A 25,329-nucleotide genomic window follows, 5' to 3' on the forward strand; every position below is an offset into this window, starting at 1 on the left:
GGGAGGCATAACCGATGTGATTGGTCAGTTAGTTAAGTATTTCTGTTATTTTACTTGATATTGGGGGGGGGGCTGCCTACACCCATGAACCTAGCAGTGTTGAAATAGGTTCAGGACACAGACGGGCTGCCATATGTCCGGATTTCAAAGGCAGAATTGACATCTGGGGGAAGGGGGAGAGGAATTTCTGAAATGTGTCAGTCTCTTGGCATCTCTTGGGGGTTTCCTTAAAAAACAGCTCAACAGCTTTCGGGGTATCCTGGTTTTTACTTGGAAATATGGGAACCCTAGGCAGACTCACACCTTGCTGTCATCGGCATAACCAGGAGGGCAGCTGCCCCCCCCCAAATCCATACAAATATTAGGTTATCACCCCCCCAACAAAAACCTGGGCCCCCCCAACAAAAAGCCTGGCTATGCCCATGCTTGCTGTCCTTCAGTTTGCTTACCAAGTGAACCTAGTAGCTGTTTGTCTGGGAATCTTTCTGAGCTTATGCTCCAGCTGCTATAAATTGAGAGAAGGTTTGGCAAAAGAAGAGGAGCTGAGGCCTGCCCTGTGTTCCCTTTCTAAACTGAGAGAGAATGTGCACTGAATCACCGCTGCAAGAACTTAGCAGAACCAGGGCTAGCTTTCGCTAAAGGGATAAGCAAGAAGGCAGAGGACAAGTGCAGCAGCTGGATTGCTGGTGGAGTTCCTCACTGCCAAGGACAAGCACAAGCCAGACTGCCACACGAGACTTTTGGTTGGGAATGGGAGGGGAGCTGTTATCCTGCTTTGTTTTACCAGAATGTATGCCTCTCTCCTGTGAGCCAACAATAACGCCATATGGGGTCGGTACTGGACATCTGCACAGCAGGTCCGGTGGACTGTTCATTCAAAATGGATCACTTTAAGCCACCCGCTGACTTGTGCTTATCAGGAAATCTTGGTGAAAACGGATTAAGTCCATGCTAGTCTTACTCAGAGTAGGCCTGCTGAAGTTAATGGACACAAGCAACTTTGGTTCGTTAACTTTGTCCTCTTACTGTATAAAAGCTACTGAGTCCTATGGAGAAATGACCACCGATACTGGGTTTAAGCAATGAGCATGTTTTTTTGCTTTTCTTTAGTGTGGGGTGCCCGACAGGAAACATGTGGAGCTGGAAAATCTGCTTTAAAACCCACCTGCACTGCACAGTGTACCTTTGTGCACCTGTTGTTGTTGGGTTGGATGGCAAAGCTTTTATCTTATTCCCAATTATTCCCCCTCTTGCACACAAACACTCATCTCCTCCCTTTTGCAGCATAGAGGTACAGACACCGCGGCTTTTACAAATGGTGCGTTTTATTTATTGCTCCAAAATAAAAGCAAATGAGGGTGGGAAGGGGAATACCTAAGGGCTGAAAAATAGGGGTGTAAGGGGTTATGGATGCAAAAGGAAGCATTCCCCAGAAATCCCATCTCCCTTGCGGACGGGGGTGGGTGGGTTACAACCCACTGGCCCTTTCCCCAACATGAATGGAACTATGAGGAGAATCATGATGCCCACAGAGGGTAGGGAGAACCTGGAAAAACGTGATGCCTTTTGCCCTTTTTCAAAATGCAAGAGAACGGTCACGGGGGCAGGGGGAGAAGAGTCGATCCAACAAGTTTGATAATACGGGAGATGAGAAATGGACAGATGGGGAAGTGATATACCTATATCCAGCCCCATATTGGAGGTAGGTGGACGGATGTAGTTATTAAAGGGGGCAAACGCCTCCCCTGCCCCATATAACCCTTGGGGAACTTGAGATTTCATTCCCTCTAGGGTGTGTGATTTGGCACTCCCCATCGGGATTCTCCCATAAGCTTGCAGAGAATGTCCTAAGGGGATGAGGTCTCTTCCTAGCACTTGATTTCTTAAAACATTATTTTCATACATTTTGGCACTGTGGATCTTGCCTTTTTTCTTTTCTTTGCAAACACCTAAGCTGGGAGAGTCACACAAAATGCTTTCTCAGCATCCTTAAAGTGGGTGTCAAGTGACAGTTAATGACTTTCTGTTCCAATGATTAAAGGGGAAAACCTCTCCCTTGCTTGCGGTATGTATTCTGAAAGAGTAAATGCCCTTCTGCTCAGAAAGCAAACACTAACACCTAGTGCACATGTAATTTTCCTGGAAAATGGGTATGGCACCTTTTAATAAGAAAACCAGCCTTTAAAAGGATTAAAACGATTTTTCAAATGTAAATATTCATCTCTGTTCTATCATTCAAGGGATACTTTGGAGAACTAGAGGCTAGAAAGCCTCGTTATTTTTATTATTTTTATAAGCAAGCTAGAGAAATATACAGTGTTTTTTTTTTCATTTTAAAAGGCAGCAAACTAAAATAAAAAATTGGCACAATTGTTCTTATAAGCAGGTGTAAGATTAATGGCTTTCAATGGTGTGGTTTTTTTAATTGAGTCATAAAAAATACTTGCCTATGCTATAGCCTTAGAAATTCCTTTGCCCCCAAATCACTACAGCCCAACGTTTTGTTTTTAAGGGAACTTGCTCACTAGGGAAATAACCACTCCGCTTCATTCCTTAAAAGACAAATCTGTGATTCATTTTCCACCTGCGTGTTAATCTGAAAAGGCAGAAATTGAGGGAAATTATGGGCAGCTTATATGAGGTTACAACGCAGTAGGAAGTTCTCCTTTGGGAGCTCCATTAAAACAAAGAACGTAAGCACATAAGCCAATCAATGGGGCTTGTTCATGAGAACTTCCCAGAGGCTCATGCCCTAAAAGTCTATGGACCACCAGATTTCAAGTTTTAAGAGTCTCCGCAACGAATGAAGACTCAGGGATTGTTTTCCCCAGTGGAATATTTATTCAAAGATGAGAGCATATAAGTCTTATTTTCATTTGGGGGGCAGACATCCCAAAATGTTTTCTTGCCTCAGACAGAAAATCAAAAACGATTCCCTCTCCAGTGTGATAACAAACGAAATGACTGAGAAGTTGCTGCCTGAGGCCGGGCCACTTCACCATGCCAAAAATTCTTATAGTGGGATCTGTATTTTGCAGGACCTGTTCGACAGGGGGCAGGGGGTGGTTTTTCTTGCTTTTAGGGGGGTTGGTAGCAGGATTAGAGGAAGAATGGCAAGATGTAATCAGAAAGCCCTTACTAGGAAGCCCCACTGAACGCAGCAGGATTTCATGCCAAGTAAACATACGCAAGAGTTGCACTATAAAGCTGCTATTAACAGTGCCTTCTTTTTGCAGGATCTACCAAGAGCCCCCTCAATATACTGCTTAATTACAAAGGTGCCATCTAAGCAGAGTGCGTCACCTTAATATCTCCACGAACCTGTTGCTGGTTTCTTTCTCGTAAGGCCACCTCAGTTCACCATGTGGGGCCTTTGCAAAACCCATCTATGCTATGGTATGGTCAGGTGGAAGTACAATATTCTGTGACCCTGCTCTTCCCCCTCTCAAATGACAGGAGGTGTTGGTTTTATTTCAGGGGGTGTAAATGTTTTTTCTTGGTTGCACAAGAACATAGCAGAAATATGTTCTGCTGAACTCAACAGGACTCACTCCCATATAAAGTGTTTAGAATTAGGGTTTCTTCATTTAGCAGGGGTGGCTAACCCCCAGGCCCAGGAGCCTGATGTGGCTCCTCCATTTTTTTCTTGCCCTCCACTGATTTTTGGCAGCTGTGGGATTAAATAGATATGGTGCTGGGCTGGGCAGAGAGCTTTCAGTCTCTCTGCCCAGCCCAGCCCCCAATGGGGATGCCAATTGCCCCCCTCCCAGGTCACCAGATTGATCATTTGATGAGTAGGGAGGGAGCAATAGCCTCCCCCATCCCTCCATCCTCAGATAATCTGCATGGATCAGCAGAGGAGCAGCAAAAAAAAAAAAAAAAAAAAGGTTAGCCACCACCCCAGATTTACAGCATCTATCAGTTTTCAGTTGTGTTATTCTACTGTTCTATGCCATTCCCTTTGGCACCAAGTACAGCTTGCTTACGGCAAGGTCTTCTACAAGCGCCACAAAATGCTGGTTTCGAGTGATGTTACTGTACAATCTACTTTCCAAAGTGTGTGGTGGTGTTGTTGTTATTTTAATGGCAGCACCTAAAACTGATATCCACCTCCTTAGAAAAGACGTGGGGGACAAGACAAGGGAAGAAAGGGATGAGGCGCAACCCCTCCTTTCTCAACCACTAAGGAAATAATAAACAACAGGCGGGGAGGAGGGAAGTGAGTTAGTAAACAAACAAACAAATAAACAAAGAAGTAAAGAAACAGGTAAAGCAGGAAAAAAAAACCTGTGTGCGTGTGTGTGTTGTCTGTGTGTGAAACGCGTTTGGCACATTGAAGAGGGTATTTACAAGGAGTGGGGGGGGGGGAGTGGACGGCGTCCAAAGCTGGGAGAGTGGACAGTGAGGCAGCAACATGGGGAGGAAGGGAGGAAGGTGAATCTGTGGGGCAGAGAGGAGAAGCTCCCCTTCTTCCCGGCCGTTTCCCCTAAACTCCCCCGAAACCACCTTCCACTATTCCCTCCTTAAATAGGAATCGTTCTCAGTCGCTGCTCCTCAAACCCGCTCAGGTTGGGGGGGGGGGGAGAACACGAATCCTCCGACATCTTCTAGATGGAAACTTCGTATTCTCTGGTGTCCTGCCAGCGGAGAGAAGTTGAGAGGAGGGAAAGGGCGCGTTAGCATCCGGGTGGAGTTTTGCCAACGCTCTCCCCGTCCCGAACCACCCCAAACATCAGAGGAATTGGGCAGCTAGGAAGTTAATGCCGGTTGATTTACAAATTGCTTCTGGGAAGCCAATTTTAGTCCAAGACATCACTCAGAACTCGACCGGGCGTGATGTAAAATGTGTCAACTAGCATCAGTTTGTGGGGTTGATCATCATTGGGGTGACCAGAGCTTTTCTTCCTTTGGTTTGATCCTGAGGAAAATTCCTCCTCTGAAAACTGAATGTGCATTGGGAGCACCCCCAGCCCCAACCAGAACTACTGTGTTTGGAAAAGCATCAGAATATAAGCAGAGTGCTGCTGGATCATCTTAACCCAGCATCCTGTTCACCCAGTGGCCATCCAGAGGGCCATGGAAGCAGGACCAGAATGCAACAGCACTCTCCTCCCTTGATACTGCCTCCAAAGGGGGAACATAGCCGCAGGCAGCCTCGTCCTCCCTGAATTAGTTTAATACTCTTTTTAAGCCATCCACATTTGTGGCTGCTGCTACATCTTGCCCTTGAACTCTGATAAGGCTTGCTTGCTTGCCTTGAGGACAGAGAAGGCTGTGCGGGTGGGAAGAGGCTAGTCGACTGCAGAAAGGTAAAACTCCCACTTCTTGCTCTGCCAATTTTGCCCCTGGCTCTCCCACTCCTGGCATGCGGCCCCGAGAAGACTGGCTTCCCCAGAAGGGAAGAAAAATATTCCCCATCCCTGTTAAAGAACATTAGCTTTCAAAAGCTACAGAGTGATTTTTCTGGCATCCCAGTTTGTTCCTCAGCATGCTCATATTCTGGTTTATAGCCCCCGAAGACAAAAGAGAGTTGTGGATAGTCTCTCTCTGGGGATTGGATGTGGGGTAGCAGATCAGCCTCCACTTACACATGCAGAGCATAACAGAAATTTTACAAAATCAGGGTGATTTTTCAGAGTTGTTTTTTTTTAAAAAAAATCACCCCTAAGGAAACAAAACAAGAATGCAGCCCCTGGAGCTTCTCATGCTCCAGAAACTGCTATAAGATGTATTGGATTCCAATCTCCCTGATATTTATTTTAAAACACACACCATGCGGAGCAGAGATAGAGAACCAAGGTCCAAATGTGGCCCTCCAACTGGCCCTCGATTGCTCTGGCCACTTCTGTCTCTGGCCACATCCACTATTAGCCTGTGGTCCCTGGAAGGGAATGTGGTCCTTGGGCTGAAAAACATTCCTCACCCTTGCAATAAAGCGTGGCGGGCCTTTTCTGCAGTGGCTCCCCGTTTGTGGAATGCTCTCCCCAGGGAGGTTCATCTGGCACCTTCATTACGCATCTTTGTTGTTGTTGTTTAGTCGTGTCCGACTCTTTGTGACCCCATGGACCAGAGCACGCCAGGCAGGCACCGGGCAAAAACATTCCTACCCAACTGGGCCTTTGCCTGATTAATGCCCTTTTAAATGTGTTTGTGGGAAGGGGTGGTGCTTATGGTTTTGTTCTGCTCTAACTATTTATTTTGTGTTTTTATCCTGTATTTTTTATCTTGTGGACTACCCTGAGCTCTTCAGATGAAGGGCAGTATATAATTTTAAGAAATACTACTATACTACTTCTTCCACCTATTATTATTTTCCAAAATGACTAAAAAAAAAAAGTGGGGTTTTCACAGACATTCACGTCCCATTTAGCAACCTTCTTCCCCATCCCCCCACCTGCCGCAGGACTAAGAGCATCTCACCCCAGCCTCGTAGAGAGGGTTGTTGAAGTCGGACTCCACAGTGATGGGGCTGTAGCTGTGGGAGCTGGAGAAGGAGAAGCCAAAAAGGGTCTTTCCTTGGAACCTGGGGGTGGGGGAAAGGAGGAGGAGAAGGAGAAGATAGAACAAAGCAAGCCAGTCGGGCTGCCGGGGCCCCAGCACCCCCCCTTTTTAAGAAGGGGGCTGAGCACCCTCAATATCCTGCAGTGACGTCACACAATACCTCTCCATTCCAATATAAGATTCTAACAGCACCAAAGAACCGCAGCCTTCTGCCTTCGTAGGGCAGGTGCAAGTTGCTCCATCGCAACCTATTACATCCATTGCCACTCGGCCCTTGCCCACCCATTGGCCAAGGCCCAACTCCACCCTCCGCCCCCCAAGATCTGTGGAGGCTCAGCTCACTTGGTATAGTAGACATAGATGCCACCAATCAGTAGGATAACGAGGAGGATGGGCAGGAAGATGGCCAGGGCGATGTTGCCACCTTCCATCTGGTGGGAAGGATCTGTTGTTTGGGTGACTGCAAAACAAAAGGCGCGACCAGAACGTGCGAGTGACCTCAGCAGCAGACCCAGTGGCAAATTCACCCACCTCCTGCCCCGGCCCTCCCCTCCCAAGCTCCCCATCACAATCCCATACTCACCTTCTAGCTTCCGGCCATCCAGCAACTCCTCATAGGCCACTGGGGGAGGGAAAGAGTCCAAGGGGGGCGTTTAGAGAGCAGCAAGAGGCAATCACGACAGAGGGGGGTGGGAGGGATGGGGAGTGGGCAGGCCACGTGCGGCGGCGACTGGAGCAGGGAGAATGCCATACCTTTGCACAAAGGAGGCTGGCTGGTCCACTGGGACGGGTGGCCAGGTATGCAGGTGATCGTCACTTCGCCAATGAGCTCAAAGCCTTCGTAGCAGAAAAAGCGCAGGGATTCTCCCGCCTGGTAGTGGTGCTTGTAAAGCGTTTGGTACCCGTTCTCTGGGACGCCAGGGTTCAGGCAGGGCTCATATTTCACTGCGAGAGAGACCGAGGGGCTTTCGGTTCCAAACTAGAAGGCCAACTTGGCCACCCTGCACACGTTCCCTTAAAAATCCCGACGCAGCAGCTATGGTTCTCTTCCCCTGCTCAACTTCCCGCAGTCCTATAATCTTCCCTTCTGGGCTCCAGGTTCTCCCTTGCCCAGAACGGGTTTCCCCCTGCCAGCTCTGCCAACACAGCTTCTTTACTCACAGACGCATTTGGGCACCCGGTCGCTCCACTTGGGGGTGCCCGTGTCCCGGTTGTAGCAGGTCAGTGTGCTGCTCCCTTCCACCACGTAGCCCTCATGGCAGAAATACTGGACGTGGGAGCCAATGGAGAAACGTTGGTCTGAGATGCTGCGCTTGCCGTTGCTGATCTCCCCAGGGTCAGCGCAGTTCACAACTTTGGGAAGAAGCAGAGGAAGAGGAAGGAAAACAGGTTTGAGAAGTAGGCCCTGTGGATCTCCCCTTCCTTCCCTGTTGAGGGTGCTATGCCTCACAATGTGGGAACTAATATTCTTCCTGATACGGTGTGGACATGGGACATGGGGTCTGTGGCTGCTCTTATCTTCCATTCTTAAGTGAAACAAGTTTCTAGTTCTTTGCGTTGCGGTCAAAATCCTGCATGGCAGCGATGGAGAACCTTTCTGGCTCCACAGGCCAAATGTTTATCAGGAACTCTGCAAATCTGATAGGTGAGTGGAGCTGCCCAAATACCAATCGCCTGACGTCACATATGACATCATTTGGTGGAAGCATGGCACAGTTCAAACGAAGGGGAATAGCAGATGTTTCAGCGCAAACCCCTTCAAAGGCAATGCTGCCTGCAAGTCCCAAACAGGCAAGATTCAGCACAAACCCCTTCCTGGTTCAGAAAGGAAGTTGCACCAAAACTGCAGCTAAAACAAAGCAGAGGGCAGAACCTTCATGGACGCAGGGGTTTCCATTCTGCTGAGTGAGAGAGTTCCCTGCAGGGAGCTCTTGAGCATCTGAATCCAGCAGGCTTGGCCTCTCCTTGCCAATGCGTTGGGAGGTCAATCCTGCTTAGCACGGCAGTGAACTTCCTTGCACACCCAAAGTGAGCAGGGCTGCCTTGTCAGCTGATGCTTGGGAATCCAATCCTACTTTACACATTGCTTGAGAGGCTCCCAGCAACCAGAGTGGTGGCAGATTTAGCATGGCTTGCCCAAAACAGCCTTGAGGAAGCTTGTTGGGCCTTGGAGGTTTCCCACCTTTGCTGTATAGGCTCTGTCTGTCTGAAAGCTCAGAAACTAAACATGGATCTTGAGCAAGGCTTTCAGTAGTCCATGGCTATTTCATGACTCCTGGTAGGGGCCCTGTTTCCATCCCTCGGGACCCAATGTTTTTTGCACCACAACAGCTCTTCCTCCAGCAGGTTTTGCTTACCCTCTTACTTCACCCTCCTGCTACCCAAGTCCCTGCTGGTATATTCTGAGTCCGGGTGGTAAAAGAAAAAAGGATGCCTTTCCTGGGGTGAAAACCACCCCACTGCTGGCCCTAGGAAGACTTACTCTTCTGGCAAGTGGGAGGGCTGTTGCTCCACGACAGGTCCCACTGGCAGGTGAGGATGTCGGATCCCACTATGTCGTAGCCTGGCTCGCATTGGTACGTCACCACTGTGCCGCGGATGACGGCAGCGTGAGAAGCTGTGCGCCAGCCAAACTCCACCTCGGGCAGCTCGGGGCAAGTGTCGTTTCGTGGAACCTCTGCCAGAGCAGGGAGGAGAGGAAGGAGTTAGGGGCTGCCTTCCCTCAGGCCATGTTCCCCACCACCACCACCTATGCTTCTCCTTCTCCCAATTTCCCGTGGTACGCGGGGAGTTCTACAGGCCCGTCCTCCCAAACAACTCTCCTAGGATAACAGTGAGATGGCAACAAGCTGAAGGGAAATCCCAGATCAGGGATTCTGCACACAACACTATGGGGCTTTCTGTTTGGTGAGTGAAGTCCATTGTTCTATGAACAAATAGAATGACTTGATAGCGACAGCAAGGGGTGTGTGTGTGTGTGTGTGTGTGTGAGAGAGAGAGAGAGAGAGAGGGAAGGAAACATTATAGAATATCTTGTTCTTCTGGTTAATGATTATCTCACAGGAAAAGACCCCTGCAATAACACTGTAAAGATAACAAAAATTGAACCTACACTGGGTATTTAAAATCTATGTAGCAATCCAGGCTGGAATGGAAGCAGGATTGGTGTCAGCAGTGGGATAACCATGTTTTCCCAATCTATCTCTCCCCAAAACTAAAAATGGGCAAGAATGGTCCCTTCTTCTTCCCTGTGCTTTTCTTTTCCTTCCTCCCAGCCTGTTCTTTCGGCCTTCCTTTCTCTTTCAGTGGGGAATCTCAGACAAGCAGAGCATATGAGAACATCCTCCCCACCCCACTCCACCATCATCCCCTATGATGTTTCCAAACAACTTTGGGGTCTGGCATGATATACTATATTTGCAGGATGTGTCAGAAATACATTTGTTTTCTATGGCGTTTCCATCATTTTCCACCCATCGCTCAGGGCTTCTTTCTCATACCCTTGTACCGCACGAGGAATCCCTGGCTGAGGCCAAAAAGGGGGTCCCCAGGATCCGACTGAAACTGGAGGGTGACAGCTGGGCCTGAAGAGTAAAGGCTGAAGCGGGGATGGGGACCCAAGTACTGGCCGAGGATCCGGGCTGTCAGGTCGCCCCCATCAAAGATGGTCAGCACATCGGATTTGCGGATGTTGAGGCTAGAAAGAGAATTGGGGTGGAGGGGAAGAGAGACACACAAACAGGAACCATCGTTAGAAAGGAAAGAGGAAGAGCAAAGTGGCAGGATTAGGTCGCTTAACCTGCTCCAACATTTCTCCCTCCCAGACTAATGGAAGGATGCATAGACAGGTGAATAAATGGATGAACGGATGGTTAGAGAACCACAGGCTTTCTAGGACCATTAAGGAAAATGAGGTTCTTTAAAGGAAGTTTCTTTTTAGCATGCAGAAACAGGGACATGTTTTACAATGCGGAGATGCTCAATCAGGTAACCTCAAAGTGAGCACTTGAGAGTGCATTTGCAAAAGCAGTGTGGCAGCCATCAGGCTAATGGATAGCAGAATCCAGCCATGCAGACAGCTATTCTTTTTTAATATAAATAATTACTTCACTGTGGTTTCTTCCTGTTCAGAGACAGTGTTCAAATTATTGTGAGGTTGTTGGGGTTGTTTTTTTTATAAAAAAGAATGGGTGTACACAGTTATTTCATCGCTATGTGACTTGTAACTGCATACATAGGGGTTGCTGTTGTTTTCTGCTTGGTGTGAGGTTTGATCCATTTCCTCAGGCCTCCAGATTTTTATGTGGGTTTGGGGAGAAAGATAGGATTAAAAATGAAATTATAAATAAATAACCGTACTTTTTTGCAACATTTAAACCAAGCGATTATTTTCTCTCATCACTTTACTCCTATATATATTTAATCATGATAGCAAACTTCATGGGGGAAAGACCTTGTCATTGCCATTTCCCGTCAAGTCCTAGTACAGTGCCAGTGGCAAAAAAAATAAATCACCAGGAGTAGCAGCATAATTATTGTTTAAATAATTTTCCTGCTTGTGTTGATGATTAAGAACACCACTTCCCTTCAACACCCTCCTCCTAAAATGTAGAAATTTGCTCCTAAAAATACCAAGAACTTGCCACAGAGTCTGGTTTGATCAGGCACTGTCTGTGTCACAAAAGGCATCCTATTTTGTCAGATGAGACATCTCCAAATCTTATGCAAGGACCTTACCATATTAAATGGGTGAGATGAATGACTTGAACAATCAATCTAATGATGGATGGTGTTTTCGGAAGACCATGGGAGGACAATGTGGGATGTCGATGCCTGAATCATGAGGATCCGCCCCCCCTCAAAAGGGGTGGTGGTGCTGATGGTGACGGCGGAAGGTGGAACCTACATCTCGATGTCCAGCAGCACTCGCTTCTCCTCTTGCACCCGGATGCCCCAGACGCAGTCCTGGCCTTTCCCATAGGACTGGGGCCAATCAGGGGAAAGGACGACGCCTGTTGACTCAGAGAGCTCCCCCCCACATAAGGCTGGAGGGGGAAATAACATAATAGAAGAAGAAGAGTTTGGATTTGATATCCCACTTTATCACTACTCGAAGGAGTCTCAAAGCAGCTAACATTCTCCTTTCCCTTCCTCCCCCACAACAAACCCTCTGTGAGGTGAGTGGGGCTGAGAGACTTCAGAGAAGTGTGACTGGCCCAAGGTCACCCAGCAGCTGCAGGTGGAGGAGCGGAGACGCGAACCCGGTTCCCCAGATTACAAGTCTACTGCTCTTAACCACACCACCACACATAGTCAGGAAGAGGCCACATGTTGAACCAGAAGGTGCATCGGCACTGCCAACCTAAGCCAGTTTTAAACTAGATCCTTCTGTGGAATTGTGGGAAGATAAACCCAGGCCCCAGACCTCATTGCCCTGAAGACTGTGACTCTACACTAATTCTGGCGTACTTGGAAGCAAGACCCATTCATTCCAATGGCGCCTGCAGACAGATAAGTGCCTGTAGGATTAGCACTAAATACACTCGTTAACTTGAAAATGTATTACGTTTTCCTGGGCCAACCTGTAGAATAGGAGGCTTCAGTCTGAGGAGTAATTTTCTCTGTCTAAATCCTTCTTCAACAGTGGGGTTCCAAATTACCTGGCCTTGCATGTGGAGTGGCATCAAAACCTTAGGAGACTGCCATTTTCCCATTTGGTTTTCAGACTTCATAAAGACAAGAGCTGCACCAAGGGCAAGCAGGCCCCCCATCCCAACAAGGAGACCCCCTCCTGATTTATGGACCCATTATTAACAAATACTGTTATTTTTTATTTCAGAGATCTTAACATGTTGGACCCAACGCACTCACCTACAAATAGACTTTGCCCCTTCTGTCCTCCCAGAATTGCTTTTTTCTCTTCCTGGTGCCACCAGTGCAATCTCTCGTGACTTAAATCTCCTTCCAGTCATTCTCAACCTGCCCCCTTTCGTCTTGCCCATCTCCCTAAGCAGTTATGTGAACTGATAAGCACCACGGAAAAATGAATCTTGGTGCACTGCATTGTACACATTCATAAGGCAGAGTTATAAAGAAATTCAAGAACAAAATGGAAAGAGTTGGCGTCAAACGGCACGGCTGAGTAGGCTGAGAGATTACCTTTGCAGGTGGGCTCGCTCTCATTCCAGCGGGGGTCTCTTGAATCAATGCACTCGATGGCAGAAGGCCCCTGTTCAAGCATGTATCCAGCACTGCAGGCAAATTCAACCACAGTCCCCATGCGATACAGTGGGTCTGAGGTGCTGAAATTTCCATGTGCCAGGAATGGTTCATAACAACGGTCTTCATCAAAAGCTGCCAGGAGGAGGAGCAAGAGAGTCAGGAAAGCTTCCCAGGTACGCACCAATTTCTGGCCCCTCCCTTTGCTGTTTCAGTACTAGCCAGTAGGTGGCAGTAGTCCATTGCTGACTAGGAATCTGCAGGCAAAGGCCTTGGTGGTGGTTAGTTGGCTGGTGACATTCAGCCGTACCAGCACCAAGTGATTCTGGTTGCCAGAAAATGGGAAGAAAAACAACAACAACCCAAACAAAATAGCCTAATGAGGACTGAGCACGTTCAGTGAGAATGAAATGCTGACTCACAGTTGAGGGGAAAAAAAGGCAAAACAGGTGGGAAAGAATTCATTTTTTGCAATCCTGAGCAGAAGTACTTCAGTCTGCAATACTTTGCTGCAGTGCCACACTTATACCCAAAAAGTTAAATCATAATTGGACTTACTAAGACAAACTTCAAATGTTAGGAACCTGTTGCTATTTGCAGATTAAGCCATTCTCCCAAATTCTAATATAATGTGTATTTATAGGATTATATGAGGGTGGAGCTGTAGGGACGCGGGTGGCGCTGTGGTCTAAACCACAGAGCCTAGGGCTTGCCAATCAGAAGGTTAGCGGTTCGAATCCCCGCAACAGTGTGAGCTCCCATTGCTCAGTCCCAGCTCCTGCCAATCTAGTAGTTCGAAAGCACATCAAAGTGCAAGTAGATAAATAGGTACCACTCCAGCAGGAAGGTAAACGGCATTTCTGTGCGCTGCTCTGGTTCGCCAGAAGCGGCTTAGTCATGCTGGCCACATGACCTGGAAAAACTGTCTGCGGACAAAGTCGGCTCCCTTGGCCAATAAAGTGAGATGAGTGCCACAGCCCCAGAGTCGTTCACAACTGGACTTAACTGTCAGGGGTCCTTTACCTTTACCTTATGAGTCCACGAAATGCAATATTCTGGATTTGCTCCAAGAAAATAGTTTCTATGTGGTGAATACATACACTTGATTATACTTACTGCGATTTAATCGGTCACCCAGAATAACAACTCAGAAGCAACCAATACCAGATGCCGGTTTCCAGGCTGGCCTGCTCCTGCCATTTCTGAGGGCACCTAAGTGGGGAGGTCTCTGTTCTCACCTTCATAGCGCAGGCTAAGGATGAGAGGTGTGGCCGGGCCCTCACTGGTGAGCTCCACAATGAGAGACTGGGCATCGCTCAGCAACCCCCGTTCTGGGACATCATCCATATCCGAATCGTAGATGATCGGGGAAAAGGCGCTGCTCCCACTGCGGATCATCAGTCTGGGAAGCAGGGGGGAAAAACCCTGCGTGACTGGGCCTGCTCCTCCTCAAAGCAATGTATTCTTTCACCTCAAACCTCCTGAGAGCTTCAATCTAACTTAAGAGGACTGCTCCAAACCTCTGTCTCCCACTGCTTCCCCCCCCAAGCCCTAGAGATCTTGACTGCTTCCATCCAGCTCCCCTTAATTAGTTGAACCAACATCTTCTCCAATGTGCTTACCTCCTGCTCTCCCTGTTCCCACATTTCCTTCCCTTGATGTTTCCTTTCCTCGCCATCATCTTCTCATGCCTCCCCTCAACCATTTCTTGTCCTTTCTCTCCTCTGCCCCGTTCTCCCCTCCAGCTGCAAATACTTCCTCTCTGCTCCCTGCTCCTTCATCTCCTTCTCCAGCAGCACCCGTGTATCGATATTTCCTCACTTGTCGTTGTCTTCATCCAGGGCCACTCTCTCAAAGTGCAGGTGAAGCCTCTGGCCTTCGGGCGCCTCCACCAACCAGCGGCAGGTGAGGTTCCGGCCATGAGGCCCTCCTGGAGCCTCAGGAGCCACGATGCGCCCACGAGTGGCATTGTGGACTGTCCCTCCACAGGAAGCTAGCGCGGGGAAAAGGCCAGATATTGCTGTATTAGTAATAGCAGTGTTATATATCCCAAAACCTAATGATCAACTCACTGAACAAACTTGACTTCCACTGTTTTGCGAAAGAGAGAATCTTTTCTATTTATTTCCTCTCTGCACCACTTATCCTTTTATAAACCCCTATTAAACAGTCACAAGGTTCTTCTCTGTGTTATGAATTACGAAACACAAGAAGGAGTGCCACACTCTAACCTGCATGGCCAAAGTATAATAATAATAATAATAATAATAATAATAATAATAATAATAATAATTTTATTATTTATACCTCGCCCATCTGGCTGGGTTTCCCCAGCCACTCTGGGCGGCTCCCAGAATAATAATAATAATAACAGCGATAAAAGATCAAACGTTAAAAACTTCCCTAAAGAGAGCTGCCTTCAGATGTCTTCTAAAAGTCAGATAGTTGTTTATTTCCTTGACATCTGATGGGAGGGTGTTCCACAAGGTGGGCAACACTGCCGAGAAGGCCCTCTGCCTGGTGCCCTGTAACTTCGCTTCTCACAGTGAGGGAACCAGCAGAAGACCCTCAGAGGAGGACCTCAATTTCCAGGCTGAACGATGGACCAAAAGACCTTTCTTTGGTCAGCAGTCTACCCCTCTTCTGCCTTTCCCCAAGGCTACCCTGTTCCATTCTAGAATCATAGAGTTGTAAGGGGCCTAGAGGATCATCTCATCCAACCCCATGCAATGAAGGAATATGCAGCTGGCCAATACGGGGATCAAACCCGCAACCCTTGGCAACTTCAGCACCATGCTCTAGCCAAATAAGCCACAACCCCACATTTCTTTGGCCACTCACTCACCCACACATGCAGGGCTCGTGCCACTCCAGCGAGGGCGGCTGACGTTGAGGCAGATGAGCGTTTCTTCCCCTCGCAGGTGGAAGCCTGACTCGCACTTAAAAGTGGCAGAACCACCTGGGTGGAGGTCAGTCACCATGACATCGCCATTCTCAGGTCGGCTGGGGAAGCCGCAGCTCAGGAGGAAAGCTAGAATTGGGGGACAGGGTGGGGGCAGCGAAGGAATGCGGTGTCAAAAAGAAGCACATGGCCCAAGGCCAAAAGAACTGAGAACTGGGAAGGATCGAGGAAGAGGAAATTTGAAGCATTCAGCGACTGATTTAATGACGTCCATCAAAACCAAGGCTGAATTTGCATAGTTTTTTCTAAAGGGGGAAGATGCTGGATGACAGAGGATTGGCGCATTTCACTTTTGCTACAATGTTTTTATTGTGAAATTGTATGCTGCTCGGCAGTCAGTTGAAAAATTTTAATATAAGCATTAGAAAATAGAGATGGTTTTTTTAAAAAACACATTTGGCTATACTCTGGATTCCTTGCTTTTAACCCTTTCTGCCAACACATTTTCAGGTTTATTTCCATAAACACGAGGGCTGGAAACTTAGCTTTACAAAACAAAAGTTGAAATTTGCATGTTTCTCCCAAACTCCCAAGCCTCTACTTCCATAAGTGAGTGTGTGTTGGGAGGGCACTGATTCTTAGTTACGGAAACAAGAAACCTTCTGCCCAAAACATGGCTGAAACTTTGTCAAAAGAACAACAATATGGTAACATGAAGGACAGCAGCTGAAGAAGGATAAAAGTCTGCAGCCCCATCTGTTGGTGGAGAAGCTAAATAACGAAACCAAGGATTTGTAACTGGCAGGCATAATAAGAATGCAAGAGGAGCCATGCAGGATCCGGCCAGTCGCCTATTCCAGCATCCTAGTCTCACAAGGACCTGATCACAACAGCACTCTTGCCTCCCGTGGTTTCCAGCAACTGGTAAACCTTAGGCTCCAGTCCAAATCACTGATCCAGGTTTCTTGGATTGTCAGCCCACATTGCAACGTAAAGGAAAGAGATGATGTTGATCACATGATGAACCACAACATTTCTGCCAGGGGGGAAATGTGCCACTTTAAGCATGAGGGCCTTTGTTTCAGAGGCAGCCCAAATAAACAGTTTAGGTCCTCTCCAAGTTGTTGCCCAAGTCCCAGAGATCCTCCTTCTGTTCTTGGCTCATCAATCTCTAACTCTCAAGCAAGGACCGTGTACCATCTCTGGGATTTCTCTCAGGTCTTGCAGAGCACCCTGACCCGGCTTCTGTGACTCTTAGATCGGATAATAACGTGGTTCAACTAGACCCAAATGGCAGCAGACCCGTTTGTTTAAACCTGAGTCTGCCCCATCACTTCTTGTTGTTGTTAACATTTCACTGACACAGACATTAAAAATCCCATACTAATGACAAAAACAAATCATGTAACAAATGGATTACATCTAAATGTGCTCTTGCACCATATTAATAAATGAGATATCTCTGTAGAGGGGTGTGCTTCACTCTGCCAGTATTCAAGTCATGGTTTCCCAACACAACAAAAGTCTACTATTTTTTAGTCATCATTCTTAGTCACTCTTAGTCAATTTAGGCTTAACAGTTAAATACCACATTTTCACATTCTTCATTGTCATGGACTAATGATATTCTACACTTTGCCTCAATTATATTGTGTCCACCGGTTACTGTCTGCAGTAGCTTCACTCCCCAAGAACCTTTCTCTCAATTCTACTACCAGAACTTTCACTATCAGAAGCAAATGGCTAGGACCCCTCACCCACATTCACCTTTGGATCTAAAAATGAGAGCTGCATCTCATCTTATATGTGACTTTAAGCAAACAGGATTTACATGCGATTTGGAGAGCCCTGCATTTAGACAAACAGATCTACCGCAATCACAACAATTGTTGTCGTGCTGCATATAAATAATCATCACATTGTAAGATCCAGTTTGGTCCTGAGTTACTCCAACTAAGGATTGGTTCCCAACAGGTCTGATTTTATTATTTATTTGATTTATATCCTGCTCTTCCTCCTAAAGAAGGTCAGGGTGGCACGTCTTATAGCCTATAGCCTGGTCTTCAAAACTTCAAAACTTCACAAAACCACTGGCCTGTTTTTAAAGTGTTAAAAACCACTTACTTTAAACATGGTTGGCAAATTGCTCCTTCACATATTTCAAGGGGTGACTGAAATGTCCATTTCTTACCTTGGTAGTGAAATTTGAAGATTCCAGGGGTGGTGGTGTGGTAGCTCTGAAAGTGGATCAACACCTGATTGGTTGGGCTGCGGATCACCTGCCCCTCAACCATCAGGGACTCATTGGCCAAGACAACAGGCTTCTCCCCTCCCAGGCCCTCTACGGTCAGCGAATCCTCCTTGGATAGGTTCAGACTCTGCACCTGGGGGTGGAAGGTGGACAAAGTCAGGACAAAGAATGGAAGAAAAAAGAGCTCTCCCTCTCTTGGACTGAAACCCAGAACAAATGATTTACAAGGATACGTCTAAGCTTAGTCGCCCTCCAAACACAACCACGACTTTTTGTCTGAGAATTAAAAATTAAGAACACCATTATTTTCCTCTAGTCTGAGAATTTTGACTGGGGATGCAAAATGTAAACCTATTTGTGAGAAAGGCTGTAACACAAGATGTTGTTATTTCTCTGAAGGCAGCAAATAAATTTCAGTCACTGTCAGCATCCCTATGTTGAGAGAAGGTATTTTCAAGTCTCCAACACCTAGAAGCAGTTGGCAGCAAACAAGCAAATTTTTCTTTCTGTCTTGCAGACAGAAAAATGAGACAAATCTGAAGGACAAGAACCAAAGGTAACCAGAAAAGGCCAAGTTTTATGCTACCTGCTCATCTTCTTTTAAAAAACACTTAGAACAATGAACAGCGAATATCTTTCAGCTTCAGACTGGCACTTTTTCTTGTAGCTTACCTGCACTTCTATCCCGTAGCCCATATAAACAGAGATTGTGTAGGTGCAATCCAGGCCCCCATAGAAAGTAGCGCCCGCGTAGTCCGGAGATTCCACGTAGCCTTCCACGTCAGTGATGTTGTTGTTGCACAGTACTTGGGAAAGAAGAGACAAACAATGAAAATCAAAATGGCTTCGCCCTGCCTTAAGGAAGCACACTTTAAAGCAAGTCCCCCAACTCTGGAATCTGTCCACACTCCACATCCTCATCCCTCACCTGGCGTGTGCACCGTCGTGATGGTTGTCGTCGTGATAAGTGTGGTGGTGGTCTCCTCGTCGCCTTCGGGGATGAAGGCCGTGGTCGTGGCTGAGATGTGTTGGCCGGCAGACCCGGTCTCATCAGGTGGAGGTGGAAGGCGGGGGGGCGCAGCTGCTGTGGAAGCCGGAGGGGTCGTAAGGAGGAAGCCAGTGGGCGGTGCAGCAGTGGTCAAAGGGGAAGGACCCGTGGCTGCAGCTTCAGAGGCTTCGGGGACCATCCCACCATCCAAGTGCTGGACAGGTGGGTGGAATGGGGGCAGCGTGGAAGGGCTACCTCCTAAGACAGCACAATGGCGAGGGTGGGAGAGAAGGAAAGAACAGGGGAAGGGAAATCAGAACGGATGACAGGGCAACATGTACATTTGTAGCCCCCCACCACACCCTTCCAATAGCCACTCTGAAAAATGCATATCGCTTTTCTGGCAGTAAACCAATGACTATCTATTAGAAATAGTTGGTGGCTGGTGCTCAATGGGACTGGTAGGGCAGAAGGCTGGGAGGCTAGCAGTAGGTGGCGCTAGAGCACAGCCACACACACCCTTGACTGGTTGTTAAGTAAGAAGGCTGAGGTTTGTGGGTCTGTGCCCCAACGCCCCAATGGACCAGCTGCCATTGTATTTATTACCAATATTTACCAAACTGGAATGTTTATTCCAGTTAATAATCAAACCTACTTTATCCATAGTCTTCCAGCCACACTTTCCCACACAAGCCACCCCATTTTACTTCAGCCATGCCCAAAGAGGGCACCACAACCTTTCCCTTCCTCTCCCACCCTCCTCCAGATTATTTATTTATTTTTCTCACCAGGGATGGGCTCCTCCATCAGCTCGCCCCCCAGAAACTCCTTCCTCAGCAGTGCCCCCTGCAGCAACTCAGAGAGGCCTTCGGGGCTGGGGGCTGAGGACCCCCTGACCTCAGCTGAGACCCCAAGTTCCTCCTCCTTGGGTCCACCCATGGACTCCGATGACAGGGCCTCCAGCTGTGGGGATGGGGTAGCCGGGACCACATCATCATTTTCCCAGAGGGGCAGGCCTGCAGTGAAGGAAGGGTGAATGGAAACCTATCAGCTTTTGAGCTTCCCCAGAAGAAGACTGGGGAGGACATGCAATAAATGAAGAAGTCGACAAACGATACAGGCCTCCACATCTCCGTCTACCACAATCCAGATCTTGCAATGTCCTCCTTACGTCCCTCAGCACAGAACAAAACTAACCCTACCAGGTCCATGTGCCCTGCACAGTGGGTTGCAGCCAATGCCAGTCCTGCTCAGAGTAGACCCATTGACGTTAGTAGACATGACCAACTTAGGTTCCTTCGTTTCAGTGGGTCTACCCTGAGTAGGAGAGAGGAAGCAGTGTGGCCTGGCCACATAATGGACTTGGCAATACTTGACTGAAACGAGGCTTCATAATTTAAGCAAGGCCCGCCTGGCGGAATATGGAAATGGCTGCAGGCCTTGTGGCAGCACGGACTTAGGCCTGACAATCCGCCTCTGTCCAAAGTCATGCCCCTTGTCCTTGTCTAGGAAGGAGGAAAAGGTGGGTCTGAGTGGGCATAAGGTCTGCTGAGGAGGAATAAGTCACTTGGCCACTGACCGGTGGTGATGGAAGCCCAGCCACTCCCACCCATTGGTCAACTGTCCATCCCTAAAATATGGCCTGGGCTTGGTGGTGGGGGGAAAGGCATGCACAACATTGGCCACCGCTTCCATTGCTCCACCACTTCTGTTATAACATTTGGCCACCTCTGTGCTTTAACTTGAGGGAAAAGATGTACCCCTAGTCCTCTTGGCATTCATGTAGACCTCTTTTGGATTTTTTTTAAAGAAAGCTACAGGAGGGTGATGCTTTGGCTAAAGCAGAGGTGCTTCTTATAGACTGCAAGGATCCCTCCACACAAACTTCCCTTCCCTAACTGGAGCACTGGGCCACATGCCTGCTTATTGCCCCAAATGGAAATAAATTCCAGTTCTCAGACTTCCCATGCATCTGTGTTTGATACAGGCACCTAGGGGTCTTCACACTGCCCCCTCATCCTGGGAAGACTTCTGAAGCCTTTGTTCTGTATGAGACCATGCGAAGAATTTGATGCTGGCCCATTTAAAAAAAGTGGAAATATTTCTTACTCCTGCCTCCCCACCCACCCTGGTTATCTTGCTTTCTCAGTTGTTAATTAATCCAGACAAAAAAGAATTGTTTTATGCGGTCATTAACGTACAGTTCAATGGGGCTTACTCACTAAACTAGAAAAGTGTTCTAGGATTGCAGCCCAAACTACACTTTTCTTTTTCTTTAAGAGTGGTAGAAATGAGATATTTCCCCCTCACTGATTCAGTCTGTTTCTATAATCCTATGTGGCATGATCCAGATGGAAGCAGGGGTGTTCTCATTAGAGGGTCTAAATCTACTCTTATTGGACGAACTCTTATTGGAAGAACTCTTATTGTTTTTATCAATGCTGGTTGGATGAACATACTGGTTAAAAAAGGACAAAGAGGCCGTTCATTTAGAAGTTAGGCCTTGTGAACAAAATGGGTGACTAGTGTGTGTTTAAGGTGGAGTAATCTATCTGTGATAAAGTGGCACTGTTGGCAAACTGCGCAGCCGAAGTGTGATAAGAAGGCAAGTGAATTGTAGAGACGTGATCTTGTGACAGTGAAACAGTAGCTAAAATGCAAACTGGGAGGTAACTAATGTGTGTTAAGTGCTCTTGTGAATGCTTGCCTGTCTGCCTCCCTCCTCCCATTTTACTGCAGAAGGCTGCGTCATTTAGCTCCATATTTTACACATTAAGTTTGGCCTTGGTGCTGGGAAAATAGAAGGGGAAAGAGCCTGTAAGCTAGGACGCAGGGCAGGGTGCTGATTGAAAGGTGGTTGGCAGGCTCTAAGAGGCAGCTCAGGGATGGGATAGCAGGGGGGTTTGCAGATCACGGGCTGAAGGGCCTTGAATGATGAGCCCCGCACATCACTCTTGCTGCCTTGATGTGACAAGTTCGGCAGTGACAGCCGCCGCCGCCGTAGGCGTCTGACAGCATGTGAGATCCTGGCAGCTGCTGGCGAGCCATTAATTGCTCTGAACTCGCTCCATTAAGAAGGCCAGCTGCCTGGCAGGCCTTGTGGGCCCAGTCATTCGCCACCCCACAGTAAAGTGGCAGAGAGACCCCCACGGAGTGGGAAGGCTTGCCTCGCCCATCCCATTTAGGGATCCGTCAGCCACTCCTAGCCAGCCAGCCACCCCCTCAACGAGACAGATGTCAAAAATAAAAAAGCAGCTGTCTCTGGGGTGGCAAAGAGAACGGTTGTTAGGCAGGAAAAGATAACCTTCTGTGGAAGGCCACATTAATTTGTGGCACATCACACACTCAGCATCTCCTAAGTGAGTGATTGTGCACATATAACCTCCCCCTGCCATAAAAAAAATCAACAAAGGTGGGTGACACCTGTGATTTCAAGATAGTATAGGAAGGAACACAGTTAGCTGGAATCCAGATAAACATCTAGTCTCCACACCCAAATGGGAAAATCTATGCTTCCCAAATCCTTAGTTCCTGCAGTGCATCAGTAATAACCCCAACCTTCATGGAGTCCTGGGCCTAGCCTCATCTTTCACCATTCTACCTCACAACCCTTCTGCCCTCCCACATCTAGTTTCCTTGCTGCCATGGTACTTTAAGGCCTTGAAAATGCAGCAGCCTGCTGCCCCAGCTGAACACCCCACATACATTCAGCAACACCAAGGCTCTTCCCCACCTTAACTGCATTGCAAAGCTGCATGATCGCTGGTCCTGTTTGGAAATGCATTGCCCAAGCCAGCCTGCCCCCCCCCCTTTCCATTATGCCACAGTTCCCCAAATCTCTTCAGCTCTTTACAACCCCGCCTGCTGTACACCCCAGAACTGAATGACAACGAAGAAGAAACACAACCCTTATATTTGGGCACCCCTTTTCTGATTTTGCAAAGAGATCCATTTTTATTAAGAGAGACCTTATAAACCTGTTTTGTTTCTACGTTGCATGAAAAATCCTGTCTCCTTTTAGCAATGCAGGAATCCTGAATCTGTTTTTCTTTGCAGTGTTGTATGTAACACCCCACTTTCTTTTTTTCTTACACACATCAGCATCTATTTGTACCCCAATTCTTTGACCTCCACGTTTCAAAATTCAACTCCACTCCCAACCCCAAATGTCCTGTCTGGACTCGTCTCAATCAAGGGTCAGCCCCAAATTTCTGCTTCACTTGCAATGTTCTGCGACAACCTGACACCCTCCCCCGTTATTAATAATTGGTTCCCTTGAAGCCTGTGCTCCCCTTTACAATGTTGCGGGGGGCATACTAATAATCAAAAGCAAAGGCGGTTTATGGACCCCTTTGTACTATATTTTGTAATCTTTTTAAACAGAATATTTCCCTTTCCATTTCCCCTAGAACACCCTTGATTATCATTCGTTTGCTCCTGATGCATGCTACTCCTCAGATCTCTGTATTCCGCCTCTACAAACCCCAAAGAGGATACCCCCTTTTTCCTTTCTTTTTTTGCAAGGAGGCACAGAACCTCCCAGCTCTGTGCAACAATTTCCCCATCCCTCGTTTCATTTTGCAAGCGCTTATAATAACCCTGGCAGCCTTCCTGTACCCTCCCATCACAATCTCATACCCAAAGCTGTTTTAATATCCATGTGTTTCCATGCAAGGCAGAAAAAATATTTCAGGTTGTTGTTTTTAAAGGTGCGTTTGGAAATATTGCTCATATGCCTACAACACCGCGTTCACAACATACCCACCTGCCATTTGCACCCTGGGGGGGTGGGGAAGATGAGGATGCATTTTCAAAACCCTTTCCTTTGGTACAAAACACTGTCAAAATGCAACAAGCCCATTCCGTTTTGGTACACATACCCCCAAACCCCTCTCCCGACAAAGCCGGCCCCCCTTACCTTGTAGAAGAGGCACAGAGCTAAGCAGCAGAAGAAACAGCATTTTGGACGCTGCTTTTTCCGAACAGCCCATTTTGGATTTCTTCAGACCTGCAGAATACCTAGTCTAGCTATTTCCTTCTCCTACCAGGCAAGGGAGCCGTGGAGCCAGGAGCCTGCTTAGCAAATGAAAATGCAGTAGATTTCCTTGCAAAGGCTATTCCTGTGTTATTTTCTTCCTTCCTCTTTTCTCTCTCCCTTTCAAAAGCAATCTAGGATTTGTGTTTCAAAAATAGTTGGCTATTTCTGAAATATTTTTGCTGCTCATTAGTTGTTCTTTTGAAAACGTACAACACTTTTTTTTTTTTAAACCAGATAAATCATATAGATACCTTCCTTTAGAGAAATATACATACATACTTTAAAGGTGAAGCAGTGTAACACCTTTTCATTTTCAGTTCCAGGCCTCTTTGACAAATAATACCTCCCTCTGTCTCTCTTGTGGTTTTTGCCCACAGAATATAACAGTTACCTAAGCCCACTTTTAACAGAGAAAAGGCAGGATGCAGAGATGCATTTCTTTTCATATGCAAAGGCACTGGCTCCCTGGTTTCTCGGCAGGATGAATGAAGTGGATCGTCCTGTCTTTCCACAAACCCATATGACACCTTATAAACCCTTCAGCAAAACCTTTGAACAAGCCCACCTACACACCTATCTGAAAAGGCACATCTAGATTCCTGTTATTTCAGAGACTTTACATTTATTACCCATGGCACATTGTTCCCCCCCCTCCCCTCCCAATCTTGCCAAAGCAATTCAGATTCAGTTGCCAAAAAAGAGAGATCAGATGGATGCAGTAATCTCCCCTTTAAAAAAAAATAGTAAAACCTTGGGTGCCTATCAATTCGTTTGGCAAATCAAGTAGCTCTCTCTCTCTCTCTCTCTCTCTCTCTCTGTCCTTGACAATGAAACGCAATGGATGGCAGCCTGTGCATTTGCAACAGAAATGCAGCCGGTAGCTACAGATTATTCTGGGTCCTAGGGTAGCCTTTTGCAGAATGTGGGATCCGGATCCTCCGCTCCCACCCCAGAGGGTGCCTATAGTATAGGTAAATGACTTACAAATGCAATAAAGGAAAAATAACTACCTGACCTTTTTAAAAAATAATAATAATATGAAGATAATGCAATGCTTGTTCGCAAGCAGCACGGAGGCCTTAACTAAAATGCAGCCTTTGGATCTGCAAAATAATACCTACAGATAAGCAGATCTCTTTTTCTTTGAGACTGGAAATAAATACATGGGAGGGGGGAAATGCAAAGGCAAAACTATGCTTCTTTAATAGGCAGTGGGCTGGAATTTTAGAAGAAAAAAAAACCCATGTTGACTATTACAGTATATGACTGTCCACTAAACATGGGTCACAGTTAGATACTGTACTTCCTTTTGAGAGATGCAGGTGGTAGCACTTTAAAACATACCACAACAAGGTGCCTAAGTAGCTTAGTCCATTTTGCAAAAGAAGAGAAGCTTTTATGCAGTTCTTGCAAATTCAACTCAGGTATCC

At 47.2% G+C, this 25,329-nt stretch overlaps 1 protein-coding gene across 2 annotated transcripts; it reads right to left on the reverse strand.

The window, feature by feature from the left end:
* Positions 1-1,307: 1,307 nt before the first annotated feature.
* SEZ6L2 (seizure related 6 homolog like 2) lies at positions 1,308-24,782 on the reverse strand. Of its 2 annotated transcripts, XM_083707341.1 has the most exons (18): positions 23,780-24,782; positions 19,650-19,877; positions 18,802-19,119; positions 18,546-18,679; positions 17,814-18,006; positions 15,566-15,751; positions 14,542-14,713; positions 13,959-14,122; positions 12,661-12,855; positions 11,408-11,546; positions 10,002-10,198; positions 8,984-9,178; positions 7,663-7,854; positions 7,255-7,446; positions 7,085-7,123; positions 6,844-6,961; positions 6,421-6,523; positions 1,308-4,637 (listed from the first exon to the last, which is right to left on the reverse strand). In XM_083707341.1, exons 1-18 carry the CDS (start codon positions 23,850-23,852, stop codon positions 4,608-4,610), a joined length of 2,868 nt encoding a protein of 955 aa, XP_083563467.1. In that variant the 5' UTR covers positions 23,853-24,782; the 3' UTR covers positions 1,308-4,607. The 2 variants fall into 2 exon arrangements, with proteins under 2 accessions (XP_083563467.1, XP_083563468.1); XM_083707342.1 differs by lacking the exon at positions 19,650-19,877.
* Positions 24,783-25,329: the final 547 nt, after the last annotated feature.

This window comes from Podarcis gaigeae (assembly GCF_964106915.1).
Source record: "Podarcis gaigeae genome assembly, chromosome: 13".
Taxonomy (NCBI): Eukaryota; Metazoa; Chordata; class Lepidosauria; order Squamata; family Lacertidae; genus Podarcis; species Podarcis gaigeae.

Bases quoted from the DNA above. Each gene is read 5' to 3' on its own strand.
- SEZ6L2 (XM_083707341.1), bottom strand. From the start codon at position 23,852: ATGGGCTGTTCGGAAAAAGCAGCGTCCAAAATGCTGTTTCTTCTGCTG. The intron at 18,680-18,801 runs GTGAGGGATGAG...TTCTTTCCCAAG, and splicing joins CACGACGGTGCACACGCCAG to TACTGTGCAACAACAACATC. The intron at 7,124-7,254 runs GTATGGCATTCT...TCCCTCCCCCAG, and splicing joins CCAGCCTCCTTTGTGCAAAG to TGGCCTATGAGGAGTTGCTG.